Source organism: Poromitra crassiceps (genome assembly GCF_964638095.1).
Source record: "Poromitra crassiceps genome assembly, chromosome: 27".
Classification (NCBI taxonomy): Eukaryota; Metazoa; Chordata; class Actinopteri; order Beryciformes; family Melamphaidae; genus Poromitra; species Poromitra crassiceps.
Window position 1 is genome coordinate 15,791,826 of NC_139650.1, and position 26,871 is coordinate 15,818,696.

A 26,871-nucleotide genomic window follows, 5' to 3' on the forward strand; every position below is an offset into this window, starting at 1 on the left:
TCACTCACACTGAGTAAACTGTATTGTTGAATGTAAAAAAAGCACTTCATGTATATATATATATATATATATTTTTTTTTTTTTTTTTTTTGTCATTTGTGTCATAACGAATAATATTTACATGTCTGATGTCAATACAGTTCAAAATAAAATAATTGAGAGCGAGTTCTGCCTGAGATTGTGTGCTTTAGAAAAATGCCATTTTCTGCAATTTCTCTACTCAGAGAGACCTTTTTGGTGAAAACAGGGTGTATATAAATGGCTATAAGTAGAGTACAGAACATGCTAAAAGCTCACTTTTTTTTCCCTGGTGAACCCAGAGACGTACATCTTCATTTTGAGGTATTGCAAATCACTTTGGTGCTAATAGATAATTTACTGTGGGTGTTGAAAGATGACCAACAATTATGAAAATCTTTGGCCTGTGCTAAATATTGGCAGTCCTAAACTGGCCATGAATGAGTTAAGTAAAGTAAGGCATTGTGTAATATATTTGTTTTTTGAGTAACAACCCCCTGGAACACTGGAAATAGAGAGCTGCGCGGGCCTGAAATTTCGGCCCGAGCCCTCCCCGGCCCGTGACATGCAGACCCGTGCCCGATCCGGCCCGGATGAGTTATAAAATGAATTGGCCCGAGCCCGTTGCGAGGCCCGAAGCCAATATTTCGATATAATGACACATCTCTCTCCCTCTCTGTTCCGCATGCTGCGTCGCCGCGCGGCCGTCCTGCGCAGCCTCTCTCTGTCTGTCTCTCTATTTGACTCTCTCTCTCTCTCTCTCTCTCTCTGTGTTCGGGAGCGGTCCACTCGCTGTACATGGACGGACACGGCACAAACGGCTTGTTTCTCTCTCTCTCTCTCTTCGGGAGCTGTCTACAGCTACTAACGTCACGTGAGGGTCTGTGTGTGGCTGTGTGGCTGGGGGAGTGTCTGTGCACTCCTCCTCTTTGTCTGACTGTGGTCTGCTGTGTCAAATCAAGCGAGTACGCTAATACAACATTATTTAATTGAATTATTGAAACGGCCCGACCCCGGCCCGGCCCGGACCTATTAATTAAAAATAAATAAAAAAACAAGCCCGGCCTCGGCCCGTTTTGGTCGGCCCGAGGGGCCCGTGAGGGTACCCTCGGGTTTGCAGCTCTCTAAAATGACAGACCACTATGCAATATTATGACAACAAATTTTAAGCAATACCATTATTTAAACTACAGTCAGTTTTTTACACTCCGCCCCCAGCAGAACTATTTCTTCTTATCTAATGTTTTTTGTTAACCTTTATTTATACAGGGGGAGTCTCACTGAGAGCAATGCTCTCTTTTTCAGGAGTGCTCTGTTCACATTCACACACACATTCACATCTGGAAGCTGACCAGTACAACCACAGTCTGATCTGCTGGCCAGTGAGCAGCTTCACTGGAGTCATTGGGGTTAAGGGCCTTGCTCAAGGGCACCTCAGTGGTGTTAATGAGGGAGGGGCAAGCGCTGCCTTTTCACTTTCCCCAACGAGATTTATCGTGCTGGTCCCGGGGATTGAACCGACGACCTTCCAGTCACAAGCTCGCTTCTCTAACCATTGGGCCACCACTGCAGTGCACCACAACTAGTCACTATACTACAATTACAATTTCATAATTTTAAAATACTGTATAATTCCATGGTGCAATGCTAGTGTTTACCTGTAGGGGGAAGTTCATACTCCACCTCCAGCAGGACTCTTTCTCCGATGTTCTTCAGTAAACTGATGATCTCTTCGTGGCATAGCTTGGTCAGATTGATGCCGTTCACTGACTTGATGTAGTCACCAACGTTCAGCTGGTCGCTCCTATAGGGACAAGAGCAGTTAAACTACTTTTTGCAGTAACTAGTAATGTGACAAATTACTTTTTCAAATTTAGTAACTCAGTTACAATTAGTGAAATTTAAATGGGATAGTTACTAGTAGTTATTGTAGGATGTGAAAATAGCAAACAACTTCAGAGGATTATCCGGTTTCTGATCATCAGACCTAGTCTGGGGAGAGACGCCACTTCCCTGCCCGGCAAAAATGCTGCAGCCAGAGCCCAGAGGCTAATGACCTTGAGTAGGCTATAAGCCCCAGAGGCTAATGACCTTGAGTAGGCTATAAGCCCCAGAGGCTAATGACCTTGAGTAGGCTATAAGCCCCAGAGGCTAATGACCTTGAGTAGGCTATAATCCCCAGAGGCTAATTACCTTGAGTAGGCTATAAGCCCCAGAGGCTAATGACCTTGAGTAGGCTATAATCCCCAGAGGCTAATGACCTTGAGTAGGCTATAATCCCCAGAGGCTAATGACTTTGAGTAGGCTATAAGCACCAGAGGCCATTTCCCATATCGTATAATCCAGCTCTTTAATGCATCCATGGTTCTCCCACCTAGCTGCCAGTCCTCCGGGCCGCAGGTTCGATACCCGCGGCTTGCCATCCTTGTCTGTTCCTCCTGAGATGGTGAGGCCCAGTGTGCTGCCCTCCTTCTTCACCAGCTCCACCATGGTCACCCCCCGCAAAGCTTCTAACCAGAAACACACACACACACACACACACACACGTGCGCACACATGCAAGCACGCACACACACACACACACACACACACACACACACACACACACACACACACACACCCACACACACACACACACACACACACACACACACACACACACAGGAGGGAAGGAACCAAAGAGTTATGGTTAGTGGCTGTGCTGAGTTTGATCTGCTGCCTACTGCTCACACACAGCAGGCTGTCATTCACTGTTTGTACTAAACCTATGAAAAGTAATGCACTGTAAAGCCCTGTTCACACCAATGATTCGCAACGCAACAAGTTGAAGCTTGCAACTTCTTACAGTGCTCTGCAAATCTGGCTACCTTTAAAAGAGGCTGGGGTCGATATAGAGGTGTTAAGAATAGGCCTAGGCCTACATACTGTATAGGCGATAACCGCCAATATTGTCGTTTGCACATATTAATTACATTGTCGTTCGCGGATATGAATTAGTTAAACAAAGGAAAGCCACATCACCAAACATTGGCTACGATTAACATAGCCTCCATGGGAATACTAGGATAGTAGGGGTGGGGGAAAAAATCGATTCACCTAAGTATCGCGATTTTTAATGTCACGATTTTTTGGATCGATCTTTTATTCCAGAATCGATAATCGCAAAAAAAAAAAAAAATTGTGCTTGCAGTCAGGCCACTCACTGAACAGCAGGCCAGGCGCCGCCTACTGGTTTACTAGTGGTTTTATTACTTTATTAGTTAGTCTGAAGTAATAATTACACTTCAGGGTTAAAGTGGGTGCATCTCATTGTAAAATTGGACTTCAAACGGGCCAAATCTGGCTTCAAACGGCCCAAATTTCACGCGCGTTGGCCCATATCGGCCTGGCCTGCTTGGTATCTAATGCCTGGCCTGAATTATGATCCCAGTCCGCCCCTGTTTTTAACTATATCGCCCAGCCCTACTCATGATATATAATATACAGTCTCTAGTGTATGATTCAACTTTTCCCATGTTCTAATCTAGTGTAAAAAAGCAAACAAACTGAAAAAAGAAAAGAAAAAAATAAACAAAAATCGCAATAAATCGTAATATCGAATCGCAATAATCGTAGAATCGCAATACTTAAGAATCGCAATATAAATCGAATCGGCACCCAAGAATCGTGATAGTATCGAATCGGGAGATAAGTGAATCGCCACAGCCCTATAGGATAGTATATTACACAAGATAAAAAACAAGATAACTTCAAGGTAAAATGTCTGTACACTGAGTCCCTATAGGATAGGATTATTAACTTTAGCCGTAACATAGCCTCCATGGAAGCATACACTGTACTCCAGGGATACTCAACTTGCTTTGCCCGGGGGCCACTTTCATGAAATGATAGGAGGCCAGGGGCCAGTTAATAAACAAACAATATACATTTTTCTGTAGCGGAGGTTTTTGGGGTGTCAGCCAGAGTTTAGTCTGACAATGTTGATAGTTAGTTAGGTTAAGGTATTTGACAATTTAGCTGGAGCTCAGTCAAACTTTATTTCCCGTTGAATTAGAATCTAATTCACAATAAAAACTAACGTAAAATTATTAGAAAATGAGAAATTCACTATGGAGTTGGCTTGAACTGTATTCAACTGAAGTTTGTTTGCACTCACTATCTGCATAGGCTAATACAATACAAGCTTTAAAGACCCATACTGCGGTCCGATGCTTTACCCAGAGCTGAACGCTTTAAAGACCCAGACTGGGTGGCCTGTGGTCCGATGCTTTACCCAGAGCCGAACGCTTTAAAGATCCAGACTGGCCGGCCTGCGGTCCGACGCTTTACCCAGAGCCAAACGCTTTAAAGACCCAGACTGGGCGGCCTGTGGTCCGATGCTTTACCCAGAGCTGAACACTTTAAAGATCCAGACTGAGCGGCCTGTGGTCTGATGCTTTACCCAGAGCCGAACACTTTAAAGATCCAGACTGGGCGGCCTGCGGTCCGATGCTTTACCCAGAGCCAAACGCTTTAAAGACCCAGACTGGGTGGCCTGTGGTCCGATGCTTTACCCAGAGCTGAACGCTTTAAAGATCCAGACTGGGTGGCCTGCGGTCCGACGCTTTACCCGGAGCCGAACACTTTAAAGAGCCAGACTGGGCGGCCTGCGGTCTGATGCTTTACCCAGAGCCAAACGCTTTAAAGATCCAGACTGGCCGGCCTGCGGTCCGACGCTTTACACCAAACACTTTAAAGACCCAGACTGGCCGGCCTGGGGTCCGATGCTTTACCCAGAGCTGAACGCTTTAAACAAGTTTAAAGTGGTGATGCTCACACCTATGTTTGGCACTAATGGATGCCTTAAGCCTTCTAGTTTCAGGCTTTAGAAATTAGCTGCTACAGCCTCTGAAAGACAGTCATGTTCTGCTACAGCCTCTGAAAGACAGTCATGTTGGTCGATGACGCCGGCATCCTCAAGGAGTAGAAAACTTTTTTTCATGCACACATCCACGACCCACTCAAAACAGCCCCGCGACCCCGACCCACCAGTTGAGAACCACTGGGCTAATACACTGTGGGGGACATTGGACTTTGTGTGTTGTGTTTATTGCTTGCTACTTACTGTATTGTGTGTAGGTAGCCTAGCCTACTGGGAGTTTAAGGGGTTGGTACCTGTATCCGTTCATTTGGGTTTTTCTGCCTGTACAACCCCGGCTTAACCACCAGCGACTGCCACATAAAAAGTGTTAATTAAATATATATATATAAAAGGTAGGTCTAAGCTGTTGTTTACAAAAGTTAAGGAAGCACCATACGTAGTGAACTGTGATTTTTGTGTACAGTACTGTGACAGCGCTAATAGACAGATAGAGTGGTATATACCTGGTATACTGTGTCTTCTGGAGGCCAGGGTGTGATCTGGTCCAGAGAGATCCTTGGTCTTTCCATACGGCCCGTCATCTACAGAAGAGAGATGGAGGAGAAACTGAGCTGTACGGCCCGTCATCTACAGAAGAGAGACGGAGGAGAAACTGAGCTGAGCTGTCTTTCCATACGGCCCGTCATCTACAGAAGAGAGACGGAGGAGAAACTGAGCTGAGCTGCGACAGGCTGGCCAGGGCTTCTGAGTCAATGAGCCTCCCCTGCTGTTTTATTTACTGCACATTAATGGTTCATTTGCTGGCCGGAAGAAAAATTACAACCCGTTTCACAGAACACAGCCTGCCGGCCGGTGGAAAAGTAGGGCATTGCAATCAGTGAATTTACGTTACTGTAACAGCGATCATAAAGGCAGTTCAATCAGGAGAGACTAGAGACCAGTGAATGAATCAAATAATATTTAATACAGAAAACACGATGAGAATTAGGTATTGTTAATATGTTAATAGTCTTTGGCGCTTAGACACCACAGGGAGATATTGTGATAGAGCTGCATCAGCCATGAGCAGCAGCCAGATAGATCCCCTAGAGTCTAGATACTGGTGGTGGTGATGGTGATGCCTCTCCTTCTGAGACTGATTAGACTCCTCAGACTGAAGAATTAGATGACTGATGGGTCTGCGAAGACTGGGTGGAGGGGGAGGTGGAGGGTGCGAGACTGACAGCAGGCTGAATGAGGTAATACAATGATGCTCTTATAAAGTGTGCAAAAATCACTATCCTTTCTCATCTCTTAGGTTACAAAAATGAATGGTTGCACGGTATACCGAAATTTCATACTTTTGATTAAAAACGGTTCGGTATTGGAAGTTCCCAAAGTTCGGTGCCTTCCTGTTGGGCATCGTTGGATCAGTGATGTCACTCGAGCAATTGTGATGTCATCAGTGAGTGATGTCATCAGTGATGTCACTCGAGCAATAGTGACATCATCAATGACATGAGTTGAGCAATTATGTGCCGCGCCACGCCATCAAATTATCATAGTAGTGATATACATACACAGCACAGCTGATTATGCCAGTAGCACCGTCAAAAGTGAGAAATTGCTCTGCCAATGTCAGTGTATCGCCGCTGTCGGGGAGGGACCTCAAATATAACTTTTTATTTTATTAAATTTTTTGTCATGAATCAATGCCACTGGTCACCCTTCACGTCTCTGTGTGGGTTTTACAAAATTGAAAAGCATTAAAACGATCTTGTGAGCAATTCTCGTAACACCATTCGCCCTCTATCTGTCACTCAAACCTCGAAATTCCTCCCATACCTCCATCTGTGTACCCTCCCACGCAGGACACTAAACCCGGAAAAGACACAGGGCAGACACACTGTGTATTTCTGATATCGTTTTGTTTGACGTAAATATACTATATATACAGTACAATACTACACAAAATGAAATATATAGTGAACAATAACTCGCTGTATCTTCTGTACTGCTCCCTCATACTTCCATACATAACATATTGTGTGGAAGTATGGGGGAACACATACAAAACTACCGTCAAACCAATCTACATCCTGCAAAAGAAAGCCATCAGAATTGTAAATCGAAGTGATTACCTTGCACCATCCAATCCACTCTTCATCAGTACAAATACACTTAAACTAGAAGATCTGGTCAACCTACACACTGCTGTAATAATCTATAAGGCACACAACAACCTACTTCCACCTTGCATACAGGAGCTGTTCACAGTCAGAGACTCGCTATATCCACTCAGGGGAACTTGTATTTTTAAGACATCCATGGCAAGGACCAACACTAAAGGCAAATGCACATCTGTAAATGGAGTACACTTATGGAACAACCTCGACAAAGAATTAAAAACATGCACTTCTGTCACCAAATTTAAAAAGATGTTTAAAACTCAGGTACTCAATAAATATAAAACATTATGAAAAACAATCCAACCACCAATAAAACCGAAGATAAGATTGTACAATGATCAACCAAAACCAAATTAAACAAACAAGGACCAATGTATTTGTTACTAACCTGAAACAACTGCATTGACTTGTCTAACATGGTGTATATATGGTATATTGAAGTATATGTATATATATGTTAAAATAAATCTATGTATGTATTATATATGAGCATGATCACTTGTAAATTTCTTTCTAAAAATTCTTTCTGCAGTTTAGTTAAATACCATGATTGAAACTGCGTTAACATGTTTTGTTTTTGTAATTTTCTTTTATTTAGGGTAGGCAAAATAAGCTGCGGCTTCAGCCTACACCTTTTCGGCCCATCTTGCCACAACTCATTCTATGTGTGTATTGTCATGATTTGTTGAATGGACCGAAATAAACTAACTAAATAGATCAATAAAATGTTATCCCTAGTTATCCCTAGGATGCAATTTTGTTTAATGCACATCGAAGTGGTTTCTGACGAGAATAATGTTACGTTAGTGAGATTCTTCGAGTGGGAACTCGTGCTGCTCGTGCTCCCGCTGCCGGAGCAGCAGCGGCGCGTGCCCGTGCGCTCCAGAGGGGAGGCGGCCATGCGCGGCTGTCGGCCGGGAGAGAGTGCCTCCAACTCAGACTGATAACATAAACATAATTTGAGCTTATTTAAGTAAGATATTAATAATGTAATGACACATCCAGCGGGAAACTGACTATAATGAAGACATGTGCCAACTTTGACGACGTGGTGTTGAGTATTTTAAGAGCACGCGTTATTTTTTTAACTTCCTGCAAAGTTGCTGTTTTGGAGATTTTAGTTTTCGCCCCAACAATGATGGTATCCTCTATTGTTTTGAGTTGTTTGGGGGGATTGGATGATTGAACTCTCTATCAGTAACAATGGACAGACAAGACATATTGGCAATTTTACACTTTATTCAATGAACACAGTCAGGAGCCTCAATAGCAGGAGGAAGAACCATACGCAGCTTCAACAGCCTGGCATCTCCTCCTCATGCTGGTCACCAGCCTGGTCACACGTTGCTGTGGGATGGATTGGTCGCTGGTCAGCCAACATGGTTGTGTTGCTCACTAGCTAGCACGTACAGCAGTGTGGAATGCCATCATCCCACAGCAACGTGTGTCCAGGCTGGCATCAAAAAATAGACGAGGAAACTGCACTGGTCACTACAGTGTGACCAGTATAATCTGTTAACAACGGTGCAGAAAATAAACTGCCTGTTTTTCTAGATGCTCTGCATCACTTCTGCATTGCTTCCACGTCCAGTGTGTTTGTACCATTATATGATGTCACAATGTCAGCTGCAGTGACATGCACAGTGTAATCGGTGACACCATCAGATGTCTGAGTCTGAAGAATCTTCATTCGGACAGAACAGGACATCATCCCAGAAGCTGTCAGAGTCTGAGTCCGGGTGGTTGTGGTCCTCGGAGTCCAAGTGGTTGTGGTCGTCCTCCGCCGGGCTTTTCTCCTGTATTTGGCTGTGGGTGGCCCCGAGGCGAGACAGCAGGCCCTTGTAGTCAAAACAGCCGCGTTCCTCACCGAACGGGTCCTTCATGTTTTGTCCCTGTAGATGCAGTCTCTCCTTGCACACTCTCTTGTAGATATCATAATACTCTAGGAAGGACTTCTCCATCTTACTACACAGATCTTTGGGACAGGGAATTTTGCCGTCCACCATATCACAGACGGCCACCCTGATGGTCTCATGGCGAATGCACTCATTGTATTCCTTGCTGGCCCCCGGGTTGCGCTCCTTTTCATAGCCAGGTTCATTGTGATAGGGGTTCTCCGTCATCAGAGACTGGATGGAGATGAGGAGAGTTGAGAGAGTCTGGACTGGACTCCATGCTGGGCCGTGCCACGTCCCCAGGATGCTGAGGCAGACCTTGCCGTCGCGATACAAGTTGGGGTTGAAGCGGACGGTGTTGTTTCCGGTGGTGATGAGTTTGACCCACGGTGGGCGGATGGGGTAGTCGGGGGGGCAGTGGACCAGGAAGAGGAAGAAGCCACCTTCGTATGGCGTATCTGATGGCCCAGTGATCAGGGAATGGATCTTGGTCATATCTTCAGGATCAGGAACGATAAATATTCCTGGAGGAGGTTCCGTATAGATGGCCATGATGTCTTTGTTGACCCTCAGTAGGCAAGACTGGGAAGCCTTCTCATTGTTCCAGTTGCTCCGGGTGTCGCTCATAGATTGAAGCCAAGACGAAGAGGTATCAAAGTCACTGTGGGCTGGTAGGCTGGTGCTCATCATTGTCCACTCGCTTGTCTATTGCCTATTTACACCACCACCAGGGTAGGATTTATGACTTCACTGATGATGTCACTTTGATGTATGACATCACTGATGATGTCACTAGGGGTTATGACAAGCCAGCTTGGCGAGCTGCAGGGCGGGCAAGGCCGCGCAGCGGGCGAGCCTAGGAATGGAGTGCGCGTAGAGCACGAGATGCCTAGTAAGTACAGAGTGCTAAAAGCTTCACTGCAGAAAAGCTGACCAGACAAAATTAAATGCATTCCCAAGAACAATCAAATCACAGTATATCGTCGCTGTCCAATGAAAACAGCACATCTCCAAAACGGCAACTTTTCAGGAAACGAAAAAAAACCTGTCTTCTGTTAAAATACTGAACACCACGTCATCAAAGTTGGCACGTCTTCATTATAGACATGGGTAAAGTGCAGTAAAAACAGCCCACAGTATTACCCAAGCTCTTTTCCTACACTGATAGATGCAAGAAATACAGAGCAGAAAATGGACAATAGGTTAGAGCACAAAGACTATTCAAAAAAAGAAGTAGCAGCAATACATTTAAATAGATCTAAAATTAATCAATTTAAGGGGGGGTGGGGGTACTTAAAGGGAGCAAACCTCCAGGGGAACTGGACATACCTGTAATGTTGACCAGACTGTACTTAAAGACCAGAGGTGCCCAAATTCTTTCCTATGAAGGGCCAAAAGTCATCTGGATTAAAATATATATATATATATATTCTAAATAAATCACATGTTAAATGTATTCTTTTTGCCCCATTAAATTCCTACACTGATCTAATCTAGTATTATACTGTATATTGGAATGATCTGATTGTTCTTGGGAATGCATTTCTTTCATTTTGTCTGTGGTCAGCTTTTCAGCAGTGAAGCTTTTAGTGCTCTACTTATTAGGGGTGTCACGATACACTCAGTTCACGATACGATACGTATCACGATACTGGGTTCACGATAACGATACGATACGATACGATTTTAACAATATTTTTTTAAACTTGAATAATGACAATATATGACTGGAAAAGTAGTATTTTATTTGAAATGCACAAATACAAAACATGCTGTTGTGGGAAATTGTTATTACAATAACAACTAGAAAAAACATGAGATTGGAGATAAGGCTTATCTTGAAATAGAATGAGTTACACCGTCACTTAGATTTACTTTGAACTAAAAGGTTTCTCAGCAGTATAAATTCTCATTATGCATCTTCAGTTTTTCTTCAAACTCAAGCAACAAGACTTTTCTTAGTCTATTTTTTATGCATCTTCAGTTTTTCCTGTCAAGTAAACAGTTTTGCCAGAAACTCAATTGAATGGTTTCTCTCCTGTATAACTTCTCATGTGTCTCTTCAGAGACTTGTTCAACTGAACTACTTTCCACACATTGAACTTCAACAAACAAAGACGTTTCTTTGTCTACTTAAAAAAAAAAAAAAAAAAAAAAAAAAAAAAAAAATCACGATATGAGATTTCATCTCAACGATACATATCGTGACGTTTTACTATCGCGAAATTTCATGGGACGATATATTGTGACACCCCTACTACTTATACAGTATATAGACTCACTCATATTGTTTGTAATATAGGTCTGTATGATCAAGATTCAAGATTCAAGATTCAAGATTTTTATTGTCACTCCGTAGTATCACGTGTGAAATTCTTGTGCTGTGAACTCCGTTTACAACATAGTACAAATATAACAGGGCATATGAGTGCAAAAACAACAAGAGACACAACAAGCAATAAGGCAGTAGAGTGATACAGTAAGACAAGTCAGAGACAGTGGCATATTATTCACTGCACATAGGTGCACATGTCATGTGCATACTTTAGACGTACTTAAACATTTTAAATTCGACGTTCTGTTTGCAGAGGTGCAAATAGCATATACCTAATTAAACATACAATTAAACATTAGACATACGTAATGGTAGCAGCTACAGTACGGTACAGTACAGCTACTACACTATTTGTGTATGTTAAGGATTCTCATGGCCTGCGGGAAGAAACTGTCCCTCAAGCGATTTGTGTGTGCTTTTGGGACCCTGTATCTCCTCCCTGAGGGTAACAGGGAGAACAGGCTGTTGTCGGGGTGGTTTGTGTCTTTGATGATCACTATGTCACTATGCATTTTGTGACATCACAGATGATGTCATTATGCCTCAGCGAGGGATCTATGATGTCATTAGTGCTATGAGATCACTGATGATGTAATAATAATATAACTAGAACGGGCTAAATTTGCTGAAGCAAATTTGATTGTGCTTGCTCCCGCGTGACGCTCCGCCCCCCTTGCACCGCCCCTGCCTTAGACCCCGCCCTCCCATCCAGTATCAATACAGCCCCAATCGGCAATGTGTAGCTAGGACGTGTTTAGGCTGTTGCAAGGGTGTATTAACTGGATGCTATGGTGTTACAGGTACTGAATGCTGCTATAGCGCCCCCTAGAGGCGAAATGACACAATATTTGTCCTATAGGCTCAGAGTACATCCGTCCACACCTGTACCAAGTTTGGTTAGCATCGGACGATCTTTGTGAAATCGGCCCCACCCACAGAACTTTGGAGGTCGATTATATCGCAACGGTGCGGAATTTCAAATAAACGCAAAATAAGTTTTGTGCGGGACAGTCCACCCACGCTGTGTGATGTGGTTTGGTGAAGATCGGGCAAAATTTGAAGGAGAAATAGCGAAAAAACGCTTTTCGACAAAATGCAAAATGGCGGAAAATCTAGTTAGACGGAAATGGGCGGGGCCTATATCAGCAGATGCGGAATGACCCAAGGAATCCAGGGAAATAAGAATTTTTAATGTAGCCCTTACGGTTCAAAAGTTATGGACCAACACGTAAGGATGGCTGTTATAGCGCCCCCTAGAGGCGAAATGACACAATATTTGTCCTATAGGCTCAGAGTACATCCGTCCACACCTGTACCAAGTTTGGTTAGCATCGGACGATCTTTGTGAAATAGGCCCCACCCACAGAACCTTGGAGGTCAATTATATCGCAACGGTGCGGAATTAAAAAAAAACGCAAAATAAGTTTTGTGCGGGACAGTCCACACACGCTCTGTGATGTGGTTTGGTGAAGATCGGGCAAAATTTGAACGAGAAATAGCGAAAAAACACTTTTCGACAAAATTCAAAATGGCGGAAAATCTAGTTAGACGGAAATGGGCGGGGCCTATATCAGCAGATGCGGAATGACCCAAGGAATCCAGGGAAAAAATAATTTTGAATGTAGCCCTTACGGTTCAAAAGTTATGGACCAAAACGTAAGGACGGCTGTTATAGCGCCACCATCGGGTCAAATAGTGTAATTTTCCCGCACAGAGTAAAAGGTGACTCCGTAAACCTACCTACAAAGTTTGGTAATAGCAGGTCATACGGTGTCTGAGCTAGAGCTAATTTAATGCCAACGATTTCGAAACCCCATTCAAGTGAATGGGGAAAAAAATCGTACGTTAACGCCAATATCGCAAAAACCAGCGAACGAAACCCTTAGCAATCCAAATGCACACGATTCCTCAATGAGCCGCACGTTTTGATGTCTCCCATGTCTGTGTAGTGTGAAAACTGTAGGAGAAATGGCGAACACAACTTTTGACCAGAAGAAAACAGAATAAAGAAATAAAGAATAAAGATAAAGAAGTATGAGAGATTCTAAGATTGTGCTTGCCTATCTGCAAGCACAATAATAATAGATTTAATTTGTATAGCACACTTTAAAATACAATGAAATCTCAAGGTGCTTCACAGAGTAAAAACAAACATAGCAATAATAGCAACATAGTAAAAGCACATTAAACAGATCAGCTAAAAACAAACTGCTGTTTTTTCTCTGCACCTTACCTACAGGAATTTGTGTAACTTTTTATTGTTTAATTAGTTGTTGATGTCATTGATGCTACTGCTGCTGTAACGCCAGAATTTCCCTACGGGGATGAATAAAGTACTCTTATCTATCTATCTATCTATCTAGACAGAACAGCACTTAAAGTTAGACGTAGGGTTAGAGTTGGAGTTAGGGTTAATTATGCTGATGCAGCAAAATCGTATCTTCACTGCATGATATTCTCCCTGAATACTGTTTCACAAACTGGTCGTTCGCAGGTGCCACTGTCATAAAACCCATTGAACAACTTTACCATAGAGCCATCAAGGTATTTGCTAGAAAACCATTGTCATACCACCACTGTAACATTCTGGAACAACACCGCTTTTTGACCTTTGAGAATATCAAGGTCTTTAAGAGTGCATGTTTCTTCTACAAATGCCTTCATGGATTAGCTCCCCCGCCCTTAAATGAATTCATTCACAGAAACAGAACTAGTGGACTTGGCACCAGGTCTGAAACTAGAGAGGTGACTGTATGGTCCAGTGCAGACTGACCACGTTTGGTCAGAACGTCCTCTCAGTCAAAGGCAGCCAAACGTGGAACAGTCTGCCAGTCCCCATAAGGGAAAGTCCCTCACTTGCCACTTTTAAGGGTTCACTGAAGGAATGGCTGAAAAGCCACCAGTCCTGTGGCCACAGGTAACAAGGTCAATTTCTGAACTTATTTTTATTTCTTTATTTTTTTATTCTCTTCTTTTTAATGTATATACTGTTGTGTTTTTTGATTGTAGGACTGCTGCTTGTGTTTTGCTGTTTTGCACATGTATACTTGTCTTACGGGTGTAAAGCACTCTGATGCCTATGTTTGTTGTTTTATATATTCTGTTTTTATGTTTTTGTGTTTTATGTTTCGGGGACAACGGATGGAAACTAGCCTTGTGCTAAATCCGGCGATTTTTACACTTTTATTATGTTCCAGATGTTTTTATCTGTTCCATGGTTATTGTGTTCATTAATTTTGCATTGTCCCGTCGAAATAAATAAATCAAATCAAATCAAATTAGACAGAACAGCACTTAAAGTTAGACGTAGGGTTATAGTTGGAGTTAGGGTTTAGACAGAACAGCACTTAAAGTTAGACGTAGGGTTATAGTTGGAGTTAGGGTTTAGACAGAACAGCACTTAAAGTTAGACGTAGGGTTAGAGTTGGAGTTACAGTAGGGTTAATTAGACAGAACAGCACTTAAAGTTAGACGTAGGGTTAGAGTTGGAGTTAGGGTTTAGACAGAACAGCACTTAAAGTTAGACGTAGGGTTAGAGTTGGAGTTAGGGTTAATTAGACAGAACAGCACTTAAAGTTAGACGTAGGGTTAGAGTTGGAGTTAGGGTTAATTAGTAGGGGTGTCACAATATATCGTCCCACGAAATTTCGCGATAGTAAAACGTCACGATATGTATCGTTGAGATGAAATCTCATATCGCGATTATTTTTTTTATTTTTTTTAAATAGACTAAGAAACGTCTTTGTTTGTTGAAGTTCAATGTGTGGAAAGTAGTTCAGTTGAACAAGTCTCTGAAGAGACACATGAGAAGTTATACAGGAGAGAAACCATTCAATTGAGTTTCTGGCAAAACTGTTTACTTGACAGGAAAAACTGAAGATGCATAAAAAATAGACTAAGAAAAGTCTTGTTGTTTGAGTTTGAAGAAAAACTGAAGATGCATAATGAGAATTTATACTGCTGAGAAACCTTTTAGTTCAAAGTAAATCTAAGTGACGGTGTAACTCATTCTATTTCAAGATAAGCCTTATCTCCAATCTCATGTTTTTTCTAGTTGTTATTGTAATAACAATTTCCCACAACAGCATGTTTTGTATTTGTGCATTTCAAATAAAATACTACTTTTCCAGTCATATATTGTCATTATTCAAGTTTAAAAAAATATTGTTAAAATCGTATCGTATCGTATCATTATCGTGAACCCAGTATCGTGATACGTATCGTATCGTGAACTGAGTGTATCGTGACACCCCTATTTAATTAGACAGAACAGCACTTAAAGTTAGACGTAGGGTTAGAGTTGGAGTTAGGGTTTAGACAGAACAGCACTTAAAGTTAGACGTAGGGTTAGAGTTGGAGTTAGGGTTTAGACAGAACAGCACTTAAAGTTAGACGTAGGGTTAGAGTTGGAGTTAGGGTTAATTAGACAGAACAGCACTTAAAGTTAGATGTAGGGTTAGAGTTGGAGTTAGGGTTAATTAGACAGAACAGCACTTAAAGTTAGACGTAGGGTTAGAGTTGGAGTTAGGGTTTAGACAGAACAGCACTTAAAGTTAGACGTAGGGTTAGAGTTGGAGTTAGGGTTAATTAGACAGAACAGCACTTAAAGTTAGACGTAGGGTTAGAGTTGGAGTTAGGGTTAATTAGACAGAACAGCACTTAAAGTTAGACGTAGGGTTAGAGTTGGAGTTAGGGTTTAGACAGAACAGCACTTAAAGTTAGACGTAGGGTTAGAGTTGGAGTTAGGGTTTAGACAGAACAGCACTTAAAGTTAGACGTAGGGTTAGAGTTGGAGTTAGGGTTTAGACAGAACAGCACTTAAAGTTAGACGTAGGGTTAGAGTTGGAGTTAGGGTTTAGACAGAACAGCACTTAAAGTTAGATGTAGGGTTAGAGTTGGAGTTAGGGTTTAGACAGAACAGCACTTAAAGTTAGATGTAGGGTTAGAGTTGGAGTTAGGGTTAATTAGACAGAACAGCACTTAAAGTTAGACATAGGGTTAGAGTTGGAGTTAGGGTTTAGACAGAACAGCACTTAAAGTTAGACGTAGGGTTAGAGTTGGAGTTAGGGTTAATTAGACAGAACAGCACTTAAAGTTAGACGTAGGGTTAGAGTTGGAGTTAGGGTTAATTAGACAGAACAGCACTTAAAGTTAGACGTAGGGTTAGAGTTGGAGTTAGGGTTTAGACAGAACAGCACTTAAAGTTAGACGTAGGGTTAGAGTTGGAGTTAGGGTTAATTAGACAGAACAGCACTTAAAGTTAGACGTAGGGTTAGAGTTGGAGTTAGGGTTAATTAGACAGAACAGCACTTAAAGTTAGACGTAGGGTTAGAGTTGGAGTTAGGGTTTAGACAGAACAGCACTTAAAGTTAGACGTAGGGTTAGAGTTGGAGTTACAGTAGGGTTAATTAGACAGAACAGCACTTAAAGTTAGACGTAGGGTTAGAGTTGGAGTTAGGGTTTAGACAGAACAGCACTTAAAGTTAGACGTAGGGTTAGAGTTGGAGTTAGGGTTAATTAGACAGAACAGCACTTAAAGTTAGACGTAGGGTTAGAGTTGGAGTTAGGGTTAATTAGACAGAACAGCACTTAAAGTTAGACGTAGGGTTAGAGTTGGAGTTAGGGTTAATTGAAGCAGAACTTTCCATTCAAATGTAATAATACAATAAGACAATACTGAGAGCTATAGGAAGAGCGCAGGAACAACAGCCGGAAGGCTGCAATGCTGCCCTCTAGTGACTGAAAAGGGCTTTTCAAACCTCATGAAAGCAGACGACTTGGGAACTTGAATATAAAAAGAATCATGAGTCAAATTGTTTGTATCAGGCGTTTACATTCACTGCTACACAATATTACTTGAGTAAATTCAACAGTGTTGAATTTGAGTGGAAATGTATGTATAGAAACAACCCGTGCAAGTCTCCTTTAAACCTCTAAAGCAAACTCTTCAGACATGTGAAAAGTCTCCTTTAAACCTCTAAAGCAAACTCTTAAGACATGTGAAAAGTCTCCTTTAAACCTCTAAAGCAAACTCTTCAGACATGTGAAAAGTCTCCTTTAAACCTCTAAAGCAAACTCTTAAGACATGTGAAAAGTCTCCTTTAAACCTCTAAAGCAAACTCTTCAGACATGTGAAAAGTCTCCTTTAAACCTCTAAAGCAAACTCTTCAGACATGTGAAAAGTCTCCTTTAAACCTCTAAAGCAAACTCTTAAGACATGTGAAAAGTCTCCTTTAAACCTCTAAAGCAAACTCTTCAGACATGTGAAAAGTCTCCTTTAAACCTCTAAAGCAAACTCTTCAGACATGTGAAAAGTCTCCTTTAAACCTCTAAAGCAAACTCTTCAGACATGTGAAAAGTCTCCTTTAAACCTCTAAAGCAAACTCTTAAGACATGTGAAAAGTCTCCTTTAAACCTCTAAAGCAAACTCTTCAGACATGTGAAAAGTCTCCTTTAAACCTCTAAAGCAAACTCTTCAGACATGTGAAAAGTCTCCTTTAAACCTCTAAAGCAAACTCTTAAGACATGTGAAAAGTCTCATTTAAACCTCTAAAGCAAACTCTTCAGACATGTGAAAAGTCTCCTTTAAACCTCTAAAGCAAACTCTTCAGACATGTGAAAAGTCTCCTTTAAACCTCTAAAGCAAACTCTTAAGACATGTGAAAAGTCTCCTTTAAACCTCTAAAGCAAACTCTTAAGACATGTGAAAAGTCTCCTTTAAACCTCTAAAGCAAACTCTTAAGACATGTGAAAAGTCTCCTTTAAACCTCTAAAGCAAACTCTTAAGACATGTGAAAAGTCTCCTTTAAACCTCTAAAGCAAACTCTTCAGACATGTGAAAAGTCTCCTTTAAACCTCTAAAGCAAACTCTTAAGACATGTGAAAAGTCCCCTTTAAACCTCTAAAGCAAACTCTTAAGACATGTGAAAAGTCTCCTTTAAACCTCTAAAGCAAACTCTTCAGACATGTGAAAAGTCTCCTTTAAACCTCTAAAGCAAACTCTTCAGACATGTGAAAAGTCTCCTTTAAACCTCTAAAGCAAACTCTTAAGACATGTGAAAAGTCTCCTTTAAACCTCTAAAGCAAACTCTTAAGACATGTGAAAAGTCTCCTTTAAACCTCTAAAGCAAACTCTTCAGACATGTGAAAAGTCTCCTTTAAACCTCTAAAGCAAACTCTTAAGACATGTGAAAAGTCTCCTTTAAACCTCTAAAGCAAACTCTTCAGACATGTGAAAAGTCTCCTTTAAACCTCTAAAGCAAACTCTTAACACGTTCATTGCCAACAACGAGTTGAGTCGTCAAACACAATCCAGCTGTTCACTGCCAACGACGAGTTGTCGTCAAAAAATATATATTTTTTTTTTTTGACGGTGCTACGTGGATCAATGCCCCCCGCGTCTCCTATGGAGATATTGGAAGTATTGAATGTGTATAATCTATTTTACCGACCAGCTAGGTGGCGACGGTCCTCTCCCGACAGAGATAAAGTCAACCAAAAGCAGCCGCCTCCCGCGGCTGCTTCCTCCAAGGAAGGAAATCAAGGAAATGGCTTGGCGATTTTACAGTCAGAAACGAACGAGCCTCATTCTCATACTGTAGGCGGGGACGCTTTCGCGCTGCTGCGGTGGGGGGTTCCAGAAATGGACTGTGTGGGCAGCATAAAGCCTAGAGTCGCACGGGGCTTCATCGGGGCTCTCAAACCCAAGAGACGAGTGAGACCTATCCACACTCGCTGCCAGGGAGGAAGGCTGCTCAAACTCGCTGCCAGGGAGGGACGCTGCTCAAACTCCCAGCAGCAGAGCACTCACTTGTGACAAACGCAGGCTGAAAGCCACTAGACACGCCCACGGAGGGAGGAGTTGAAGGAGAGGGCGTTCGGAACTATATTGTTTGGATGTCTGATCTCTCACTGATGCCAAAAATAAATGGTTAAAGTGACTGTTCTGCATGTTTGATTGAATTTCACAAAACTGCGATTATCTCAGCTTCCTGTCTCAGACGCTAAAACCATGCTGTACTCAACGGCTAATATCTACATAACTACTAACTCTACAAACTAACTCTTTTAGACAGAGAAAGCACACATTCTATTAGTACTTTTGTGAACTTTGTGTTGACAAACTCCAAGCAGAAAAGAATCCTCGGCTCTTGTAAAATGAGCCAGAATCCTCAAAAAAACGGCTTGGCAAAAGCTACCTACAGCAAAAAAAAAACGGCTGGCAGTCAATGTGTTAAGACATGTGAAAAGTCCCCTTTAAACCTCTAAAGCAAACTCTTCAGACATGTGAAAAGTCTCCTTTAAACCTCTAAAGCAAACTCTTCAGACATGTGAAAAGTCTCCTTTAAACCTCTAAAGCAAACTCTTCAGACATGTGAAAAGTCTCCTTTAAACCTCTAAAGCAAACTCTTAAGACATGTGAAAAGTCTCCTTTAAACCTCTAAAGCAAACTCTTCAGACATGTGAAAAGTCTCCTTTAAACCTCTAAAGCAAACTCTTCAGACATGTGAAAAGTCTCCTTTAAACCTCTAAAGCAAACTCTTAAGACATGTGAAAAGTCTCCTTTAAACCTCTAAAGCAAACTCTTAGGACATGTGAAAAGTCCCCTTTAAACCTCTAAAGCAAACTCTTAAGACATGTGAAAAGGGAATGAAACTCTTAAAGGAACACTCCGCCCATTTTCAACCAGCTTTGTATCATTAGAACATCAGTATTATATCAGAAAACTGTAAACGGTTTTGAAGTCTGTCATTTAATTTGACAGTTATTGAGTGTTAAAGTGTGGACCAGTGATGTCACTGGTCCACACTAACTCAAATTAATAACTCATTAACTCAAATCAACTCTCAATAACTGTCAAACTATTCATCATTCATCTAGTTTGACAGTTATTGAGAGTTGATTTGAGTTAATGATAGAGGTGTCACGATACACTAATTTCACGATACGATACACAATATTGGGTTCACGATAACGATACGATACGATATTTTAAGAATATTTTTTTTAACAAAAGTAAATCATTTTTATGTATTTATTTATCATTTATTTAACCATGTGAGTCCCGTTGAAATCGAAACCTCTTTTCAAGGGAGCCCTGGGAAAATACTGGAAAAATAGTCTTTCATTTTAAATACACAAAATACAAAACAAATGCTGTTTTTGGAAATTGTTATTATAATAACTAGAAAACAACATGGAAGATAATGCTTCTCTTGCAATAGAATGTGTCACACTGTCACAAACTAAATGTTTGTTGCATGGTGAAAGAAAAATAAAGTATACAATCTATTTCTTAAATAACTCATGCAATGGTCCCTAAACTTATGTAATCTTCTGTACCCCTTGAGCTGTTTTGCCATGCCAGTAGTAGTCTACCCCCTCACTCATGCGTGTTGATTCTGCTAAATTTGTTCTATTATTATTCAGGAGCAATTTTTTTTTTTTTTTTTTTTACGATTTCATTTTTTTCTGACGATACGCATATCGTGACGTTTTTCGATATCGCGATATATCGTGCGACGAAATATCGTGACACCCCTAGTTAATGAGTTATTAATTTGAGTTAGTGTGGACCAGTGATGTCACTGGTCCACACTTTAACACTCAATAACTGTCAAATTAAATGACAGACTTCAAAAGCGTTTACAGTTTTCTGATATACTACTGATGTTCTAATGATACAAAGCTGGTTGAAAATGGGCAGAGTGTTCCTTTAAGACATGTGAATGACTTGACTTTCAGTAAATCAGTAACGTGTCTCCCAATATGGTCTGAATAATGAGGAGGAGGTAACATCAGCATCAGATGGAGAAATGGTGTAGGTGTTTTAGGTGCTTTAGTGTTAGGGGTCTAAATGGTGTGTAGGTGTTTCACATTTAAGTGCTTTTAGTGTATACCAAAAGTGCCCTCAAAAAATGGTGCTGAATATAAAACAGTCTCGCGGCATGTTGGCCGGTCATTGGCTGAGCTATGCTGGTGCATTGCCGCGGTCACCCCCTAGAGGGAGCTACAGGTACGTATCCTGCTCCGTGCTGCTGAGGCTCTGCGTGTGGATCGCTGCAGGGGAGACCCTTTGGCCAGAGAAAGGTCTTTAGGGGGCGGCTGCAGCGGCTGCTGGTGGGGCGAGTCTGTGGTGCAGGCGCCTCGCTGCGGAATGGAGACGGGGCTGGTGGCTCCATGGGCGGAGGCTTGAGGTGAGTGGGAAGAGACTGGGGGTCGCTGGGAAGAAGCTGGGGGTCAATGGAAAGAGGTTGAGGGTCACTGGTTAGAAACGGGGTCACTAGTTAGAAGCTGGGTGTCACTGGGATGTGACTGAGGGTCACTGGGGGGAGGTTGAGAGCAAGGATTGGGGATCTTGTCAATGGGTGGGTGCTTCTTCTTGCTCTTCTCCTCCTTGCTCTTCCTCAGCCGAGACGTCGGCTGGGGAACCTGCACCACAATTGTGGGTTTCTGCTGCAGGTCCTGGCGCCGGGGCGGCTCAGCCACCATGATGACACGGGCGCCATGCAGCCTGGGTGGGGACTTGAAGTTCAGCTCGCCGTGGATCTTCTTCCAGCGCTTCAGCTGGGTGCGGTGCTCCTGCTCCACGTCTCGCGCCGTCACCTGCACCTCCAGGATCTCTCGGACAAGATATCCCTCCTGCATATATCGAGGCTCTATTGCCCTGAGAAGCTCCATGGTCTCATACTGGCCCTGACAGGCCCTCAGTTTCTCACGGGTCCCCAGCATACACTTCAGCAGCACCAGACCCACACGGAAGATTATTTTCACTCCATCGCAGAGGAACATGTCCCAGACGCGCAGCACGGAGGCCCAGGGCAGCGTGCGGGAGAAGACACACATGAACCACTCAGTCATGTAGAGGATGGGCTCGATCTTGTGCTTCTCCAGGTGGCGGTAGGCAAGCGGGGAGATGCGCCGCAGCAGGGCGTACAGGATCTCTCCATCCAGCTGGAAAGCCTCCAGTCCAGGGCTGTAGTATCCAGGAAGATACTTCTCACAGATTTGGACCAGCCCCCAGAAAGCATCCTCAGCAGGCATGTGCATGAGCAGCACAGCAGCGATGGGGGCCTGGGCCTGGCAGTAGCCCTCCTCTGGACTGTACAGAGTGTAGGCTTTAAGAACACGGAACAGATCCTGCTGCCCATGTCCTCCCCGAGACACAAACATCTCATGGAAAGGAAACTGTCGATGGAGGTCCTTCTCAATCACATCCAGCCATTTAGGGTCCCCTGCCCGGCTATCCAGCTCCTGAAACTCCCCTTGGTTCTGCTCTCTCTTCACCTTCCCCCCTGAAAGGTAGAGCCATGCCCGGCCTCGGAGGGCAGGAGGGATGCCTTTCTGGCAGCGCAGCCGAACCTTATTGTGTCTCTTGACCATCCACTTGTCCCAGTGGCTGAGCATGTCCAGCCATTTCACCTCCCTTTGCCTCAGCACCTCTGGAGGCACATCTTGAGCTGATTCGTGTGAATACTGTTGAGCCCCGCCAATAAATCCATATTTATCGGTCTGTCTGTCGCTGGTGAAGCCGTTGATTTTGGAGTCGGATCCCAAAGAGCTCTGATGGTCCAGACGGCTGCTGCTGATACGCCTTGTGTCGGCTGACTGACAGCGGCCGTTCTCTATTTTGGCCATGGTAGCTAGTTAGCCGGCTAGCTTCGTTTGTTGACAGCTACAAATCAAAACTGTTTCTCTGGCAACGTTGTCGGATCAAACAGCATGGATGCCATGATCTTTCCCTGTGAGTTAAGCTGCAAGTTGGAACTTGCTAACTAGTAGCGTTAACTTAAAATGTGAGGCCACACCAAATCAAGGAGAGATCATTCGCTAGCTAGCGCTAGGTAGGTAAACTGCCGTTAGCAAAGCTAGCTTGTTAACAAGCCAGGTACCTAAAAGTGAAAAGCAAGCGATTAGTAATGTGGCGTTTATAGCTGCATGCAATGTAGTCAGTAGTTTTAGATTGATCAGCTAACGTAACGTTTAGCATTTAGCTAATGTGAACTCCTGAATTTAGAGCAACCATTTTGAGGTGGGAAAGCAGGAAGTAAAGCAGGTGTAACCAATAACATTAACTAGAAATCTTGTGTGCTGATGCCCATGCTCGACTTCTAGGGTGGTGACTTTGGAGATGATCCCCCATGGGCACGCTTTTTGGGGGGTTGTGACCAAACTCATGTCACATCATCCACATCATCGGTGCACTGTGCCATTACTGATGATTTCAGAAGGTCATTATCATCATCATCATCATGGTCATTGTGACATCATGATGGTCATTGTGACATCATGATGCCAGAAGCTCTGATGATGCAATACAACAAGACAATACAACGCGCACACATACACACACACACACACACACACACACACACACACACACACACACACACACACACACACACACACACTGCCCGACTGACATCACTTCCATCACAAATTGTGACTAAGTGTGCTTTCTCACTGGGAACAATTGCTTTCGTTCCGTTTCATTCCATTCCGTGCCCGAGTACAATTCCACGCCCGGGCACAGAACACATCAAACGTTCCGGACCTGGGGTCAATTTGGGGACAAGTGTGCTCGGGAATGGTACCGGGGTGCCAGTGTGAAAGCACCCTAAGATAAGATCACAGTTGCTTGAGTGACATCACAGTTGCGCAATTGCAAATGCATTCAACATTTGCTCGAGTGACATCACTGATGACATCACAACTGCCTGATGACATTACAGTCGGCCAGTGATGTCACTCGCACGAGATGGATTCGCCCAGAATCGCCTAACCCCTACATCTCAGGTGAACTCTGTCATACGGCTCATATTGACAATGTCACTCATAGAAGCAGTTGCACCAAAGAAACTGTTACATACCCTACATACGCCCCTCACCATTAAAATATAGCCAGGCAAGCAGAATATTGTCTGAAAGCTGATCATTACTATCACTTTCCCCCCGTTTTTTTTCCTTTCTTTTTTTTCTTTTGCTCTTTGTATTTGTATTATTGTATTATTTGGTGTATGTAGGGGTGGGGGTGGTGGGTAATGACATGTAGGGGTGGGGGTGGTGGGTGATGACATGTAGGGGTGGGGGTGGTGGGTAATGACAATGTGGAAGCGCTATGTTTTGTATTACTATTATGAGTGATGCTTGTGCATGTTTTTGGATGGTATTTTTATTTTATTTTTCTATTTGTTTACATGTCCGATGGGCGATATCTTTACACAAAACTTATGCAGGTTAACCCTTCTAACTTAACTGCTTTCTGATTGGGAATGCATATCTCATTAATACTGGTTTCTATGATTAGTGTGGCACCCTCTTGTCGTTGTAATGTTTTGTGTGTCTGTTGACTTGTATTAGTTTGCTTTGATTGTTGAATAAAAACTATTGAACCAGAAAGATCAGACTGACGACCCGACGAGGATCTTGTAGTCTTTACGAGCCATTACTTCATTTCTCTCCCTCTGCAGCTCTGCTGAGAATTGCTGAGGGCTCGCTCAGAGACTCGTCTGACTGTTTTATAAATGTAAAATAAATCTTAAATAGCCCACAGCAGATACAAAAACATGAGCATATGTATTTGATGTACAGACTTTTGAAACACGCATTTAAAGAAACGCAATGTGTCTCCCTGGAGGTGAGGACCGTCCCCGAGTCATTTCCTCAAATGCTGCCTGGTAGAGCAGCACTCTAACGGCCCCATTCAGACAGCGGGCTGCGGGGGCATTCAGACAGACTCACTCACCCACACAGTGTGTCCCCACTCACCCACCCACACCGTGTGTCCCCACTCACTCACCCACACAGTGTGTCCCCACTCACCCACACCGTGTGTCCCCACTCACTCACCCACACCGTGTGTCCCCACTCACCCACACAGTGTGTCCCCACTCACTCACCCACACCGTGTGTCCCCACTCACCCACCCACACCGTGTGTCCCCACTCACTCACCCACACCGTGTGTCCCTACTCACTCACCCACACCGTGTGTCCCCACTCACTCACCCACACCGTGTGTCCCCACTCACTCACCCACACCGTGTGTCCCCACTCACTCACCCACACCGTGTGTCCCCACTCACTCACCCACACCGTGTGTCCCCACTCACCCACCCACACCGTGTGTCCCCACTCACTCACCCACACCGTGTGTCCCTACTCACTCACCCACACCGTGTGTCCCCACTCACTCACCCACACCGTGTGTCCCCACTCACTCACCCACACAGTGTGTCCCCACTCACTCACCCACACCGTGTGTCCCTACTCACTCACCCACACCGTGTGTCCCCACTCACCCACCCACACCGTGTGTCCCCACTCACTCACTCACACCGTGTGTCCCTACTCACTCACCCACACCGTGTGTCCCCACTCACTCACCCACACCGTGTGTCCCCACTCACTCACCCACACCGTGTGTCCCTACTCACTCACCCACACCGTGTGTCCCCACTCACTCACCCACACCGTGTGTCCCCACTCACCCACCCACACCGTGTGTCCCCACTCACCCACCCACACCGTGTGTCCCCACTCACCCACACAGTGTGTCCCTACTCACCCATCCACACCGTGTGTCCCCACTCACTCACCCACACCGTGTGTCCCCACTCACTCATCCACACCGTGTGTCCCCACTCACCCACCCACACCGTGTGTCCCCACTCACCCACCCACACCGTGTGTCCCCACTCACCCACACAGTGTGTCCCCACTCACTCACCCACACAGTGTGTCCCTACTCACTCACCCACACAGTGTGTCCCTACTCACCCATCCACACAGTGTGTCCCTACTCACTCACCCACACAGTGTGTCCCTACTCACTCACCCACACCGTGTGTCCCCACTCACTCACCCACACCGTGTGTCCCCACTCACTCACCCACACAGTGTGCCCGCGCCTCCCTCCTCAGACCGCAGAACATCACAGCAGATATCCAGCTTCCTTATTACAGCAACATACGGGGGAAGAGAGATGGAGAGACAGAGAGAGAGAAGAGGAGAGAGGACAGATAAGAAAGAGAAGAGATGGAGAGAGGGAGAGAAGAGAGAGAGGAGGGAGAGAGAGAAGAGAGAGGGAGAGAGGAGGAGAGAAAGGGAGAGGAGAGGAGAGAGATAAGAGGAGAGAGAGGAGGAGGGGGTGTGTGGTCCGCTGAGCGCTCAGGGAACACAGTGGCGATGATCAGAGATGACTGGCGCTTACGTTACAAATACTCCAACCTCCCAGGGGAGAGAGGGAGGGAGAGAGAGGTAGACAAGAGCGGGGAAGGAGGGAGAGAGAGGAGAGAGAGGTAGACAAGAGCGGGGAAGGAGGGAGAGAGAGGAGAGAGAGGGAGACAGAGAGAGGGGAGGGAGAGAGGAAGATGAGACGGGCTGAGCAGAGACAGTGAGACAGAGTGTGAGTTAAGTGTGTGAGCGGAGAGCGGGCAGAGTCAAAACTGGAGAGAGACATTGAGTGTGTACGTGGGAGAGAGAGGGAGAAGGGGATAGTGTGTGTGTGTGTGTGTGTGTGTGTGTGTGAGAGAGAGAGAGAGAGAGAGAGAGCGAGCAAGCGCTTGAGAGTCGGAGAGCTTGTCCAACAAGCTTA

General features: G+C 43.9%; 1 protein-coding gene and 2 pseudogenes across 3 annotated transcripts in view; all 3 read right to left on the bottom strand.

Annotated features, from left to right (window-relative positions):
- The window catches only part of grip2b (glutamate receptor interacting protein 2b), a gene marked incomplete at both ends in the record, with an annotated part of 174,312 nt that overhangs the window by 71,828 nt on the left and 75,613 nt on the right, over positions 1-26,871 (bottom strand). Inside the window, 3 exons of the mRNA XM_083661630.1 lie at positions 1,677-1,822; positions 2,393-2,528; positions 5,383-5,460. Of these exons, the coding sequence (XP_083517756.1) occupies positions 1,677-1,822; positions 2,393-2,528; positions 5,383-5,460 (360 nt within the window). The remainder of the gene's footprint in view (positions 1-1,676; positions 1,823-2,392; positions 2,529-5,382; positions 5,461-26,871) is intronic.
- On the bottom strand, positions 8,709-9,632 carry LOC310799335 (ubiquitin-conjugating enzyme E2 Z pseudogene; annotated as a pseudogene). Its single transcript has one exon. The product of its transcript is annotated as a ubiquitin-conjugating enzyme E2 Z pseudogene (transcript).
- LOC310799336 (TBC1 domain family member 10A pseudogene) lies at positions 21,287-22,914 on the bottom strand (annotated as a pseudogene). Its single transcript has 2 exons — positions 21,603-22,914; positions 21,287-21,509 (listed from the first exon to the last, which is right to left on the bottom strand). The product of its transcript is annotated as a TBC1 domain family member 10A pseudogene (transcript).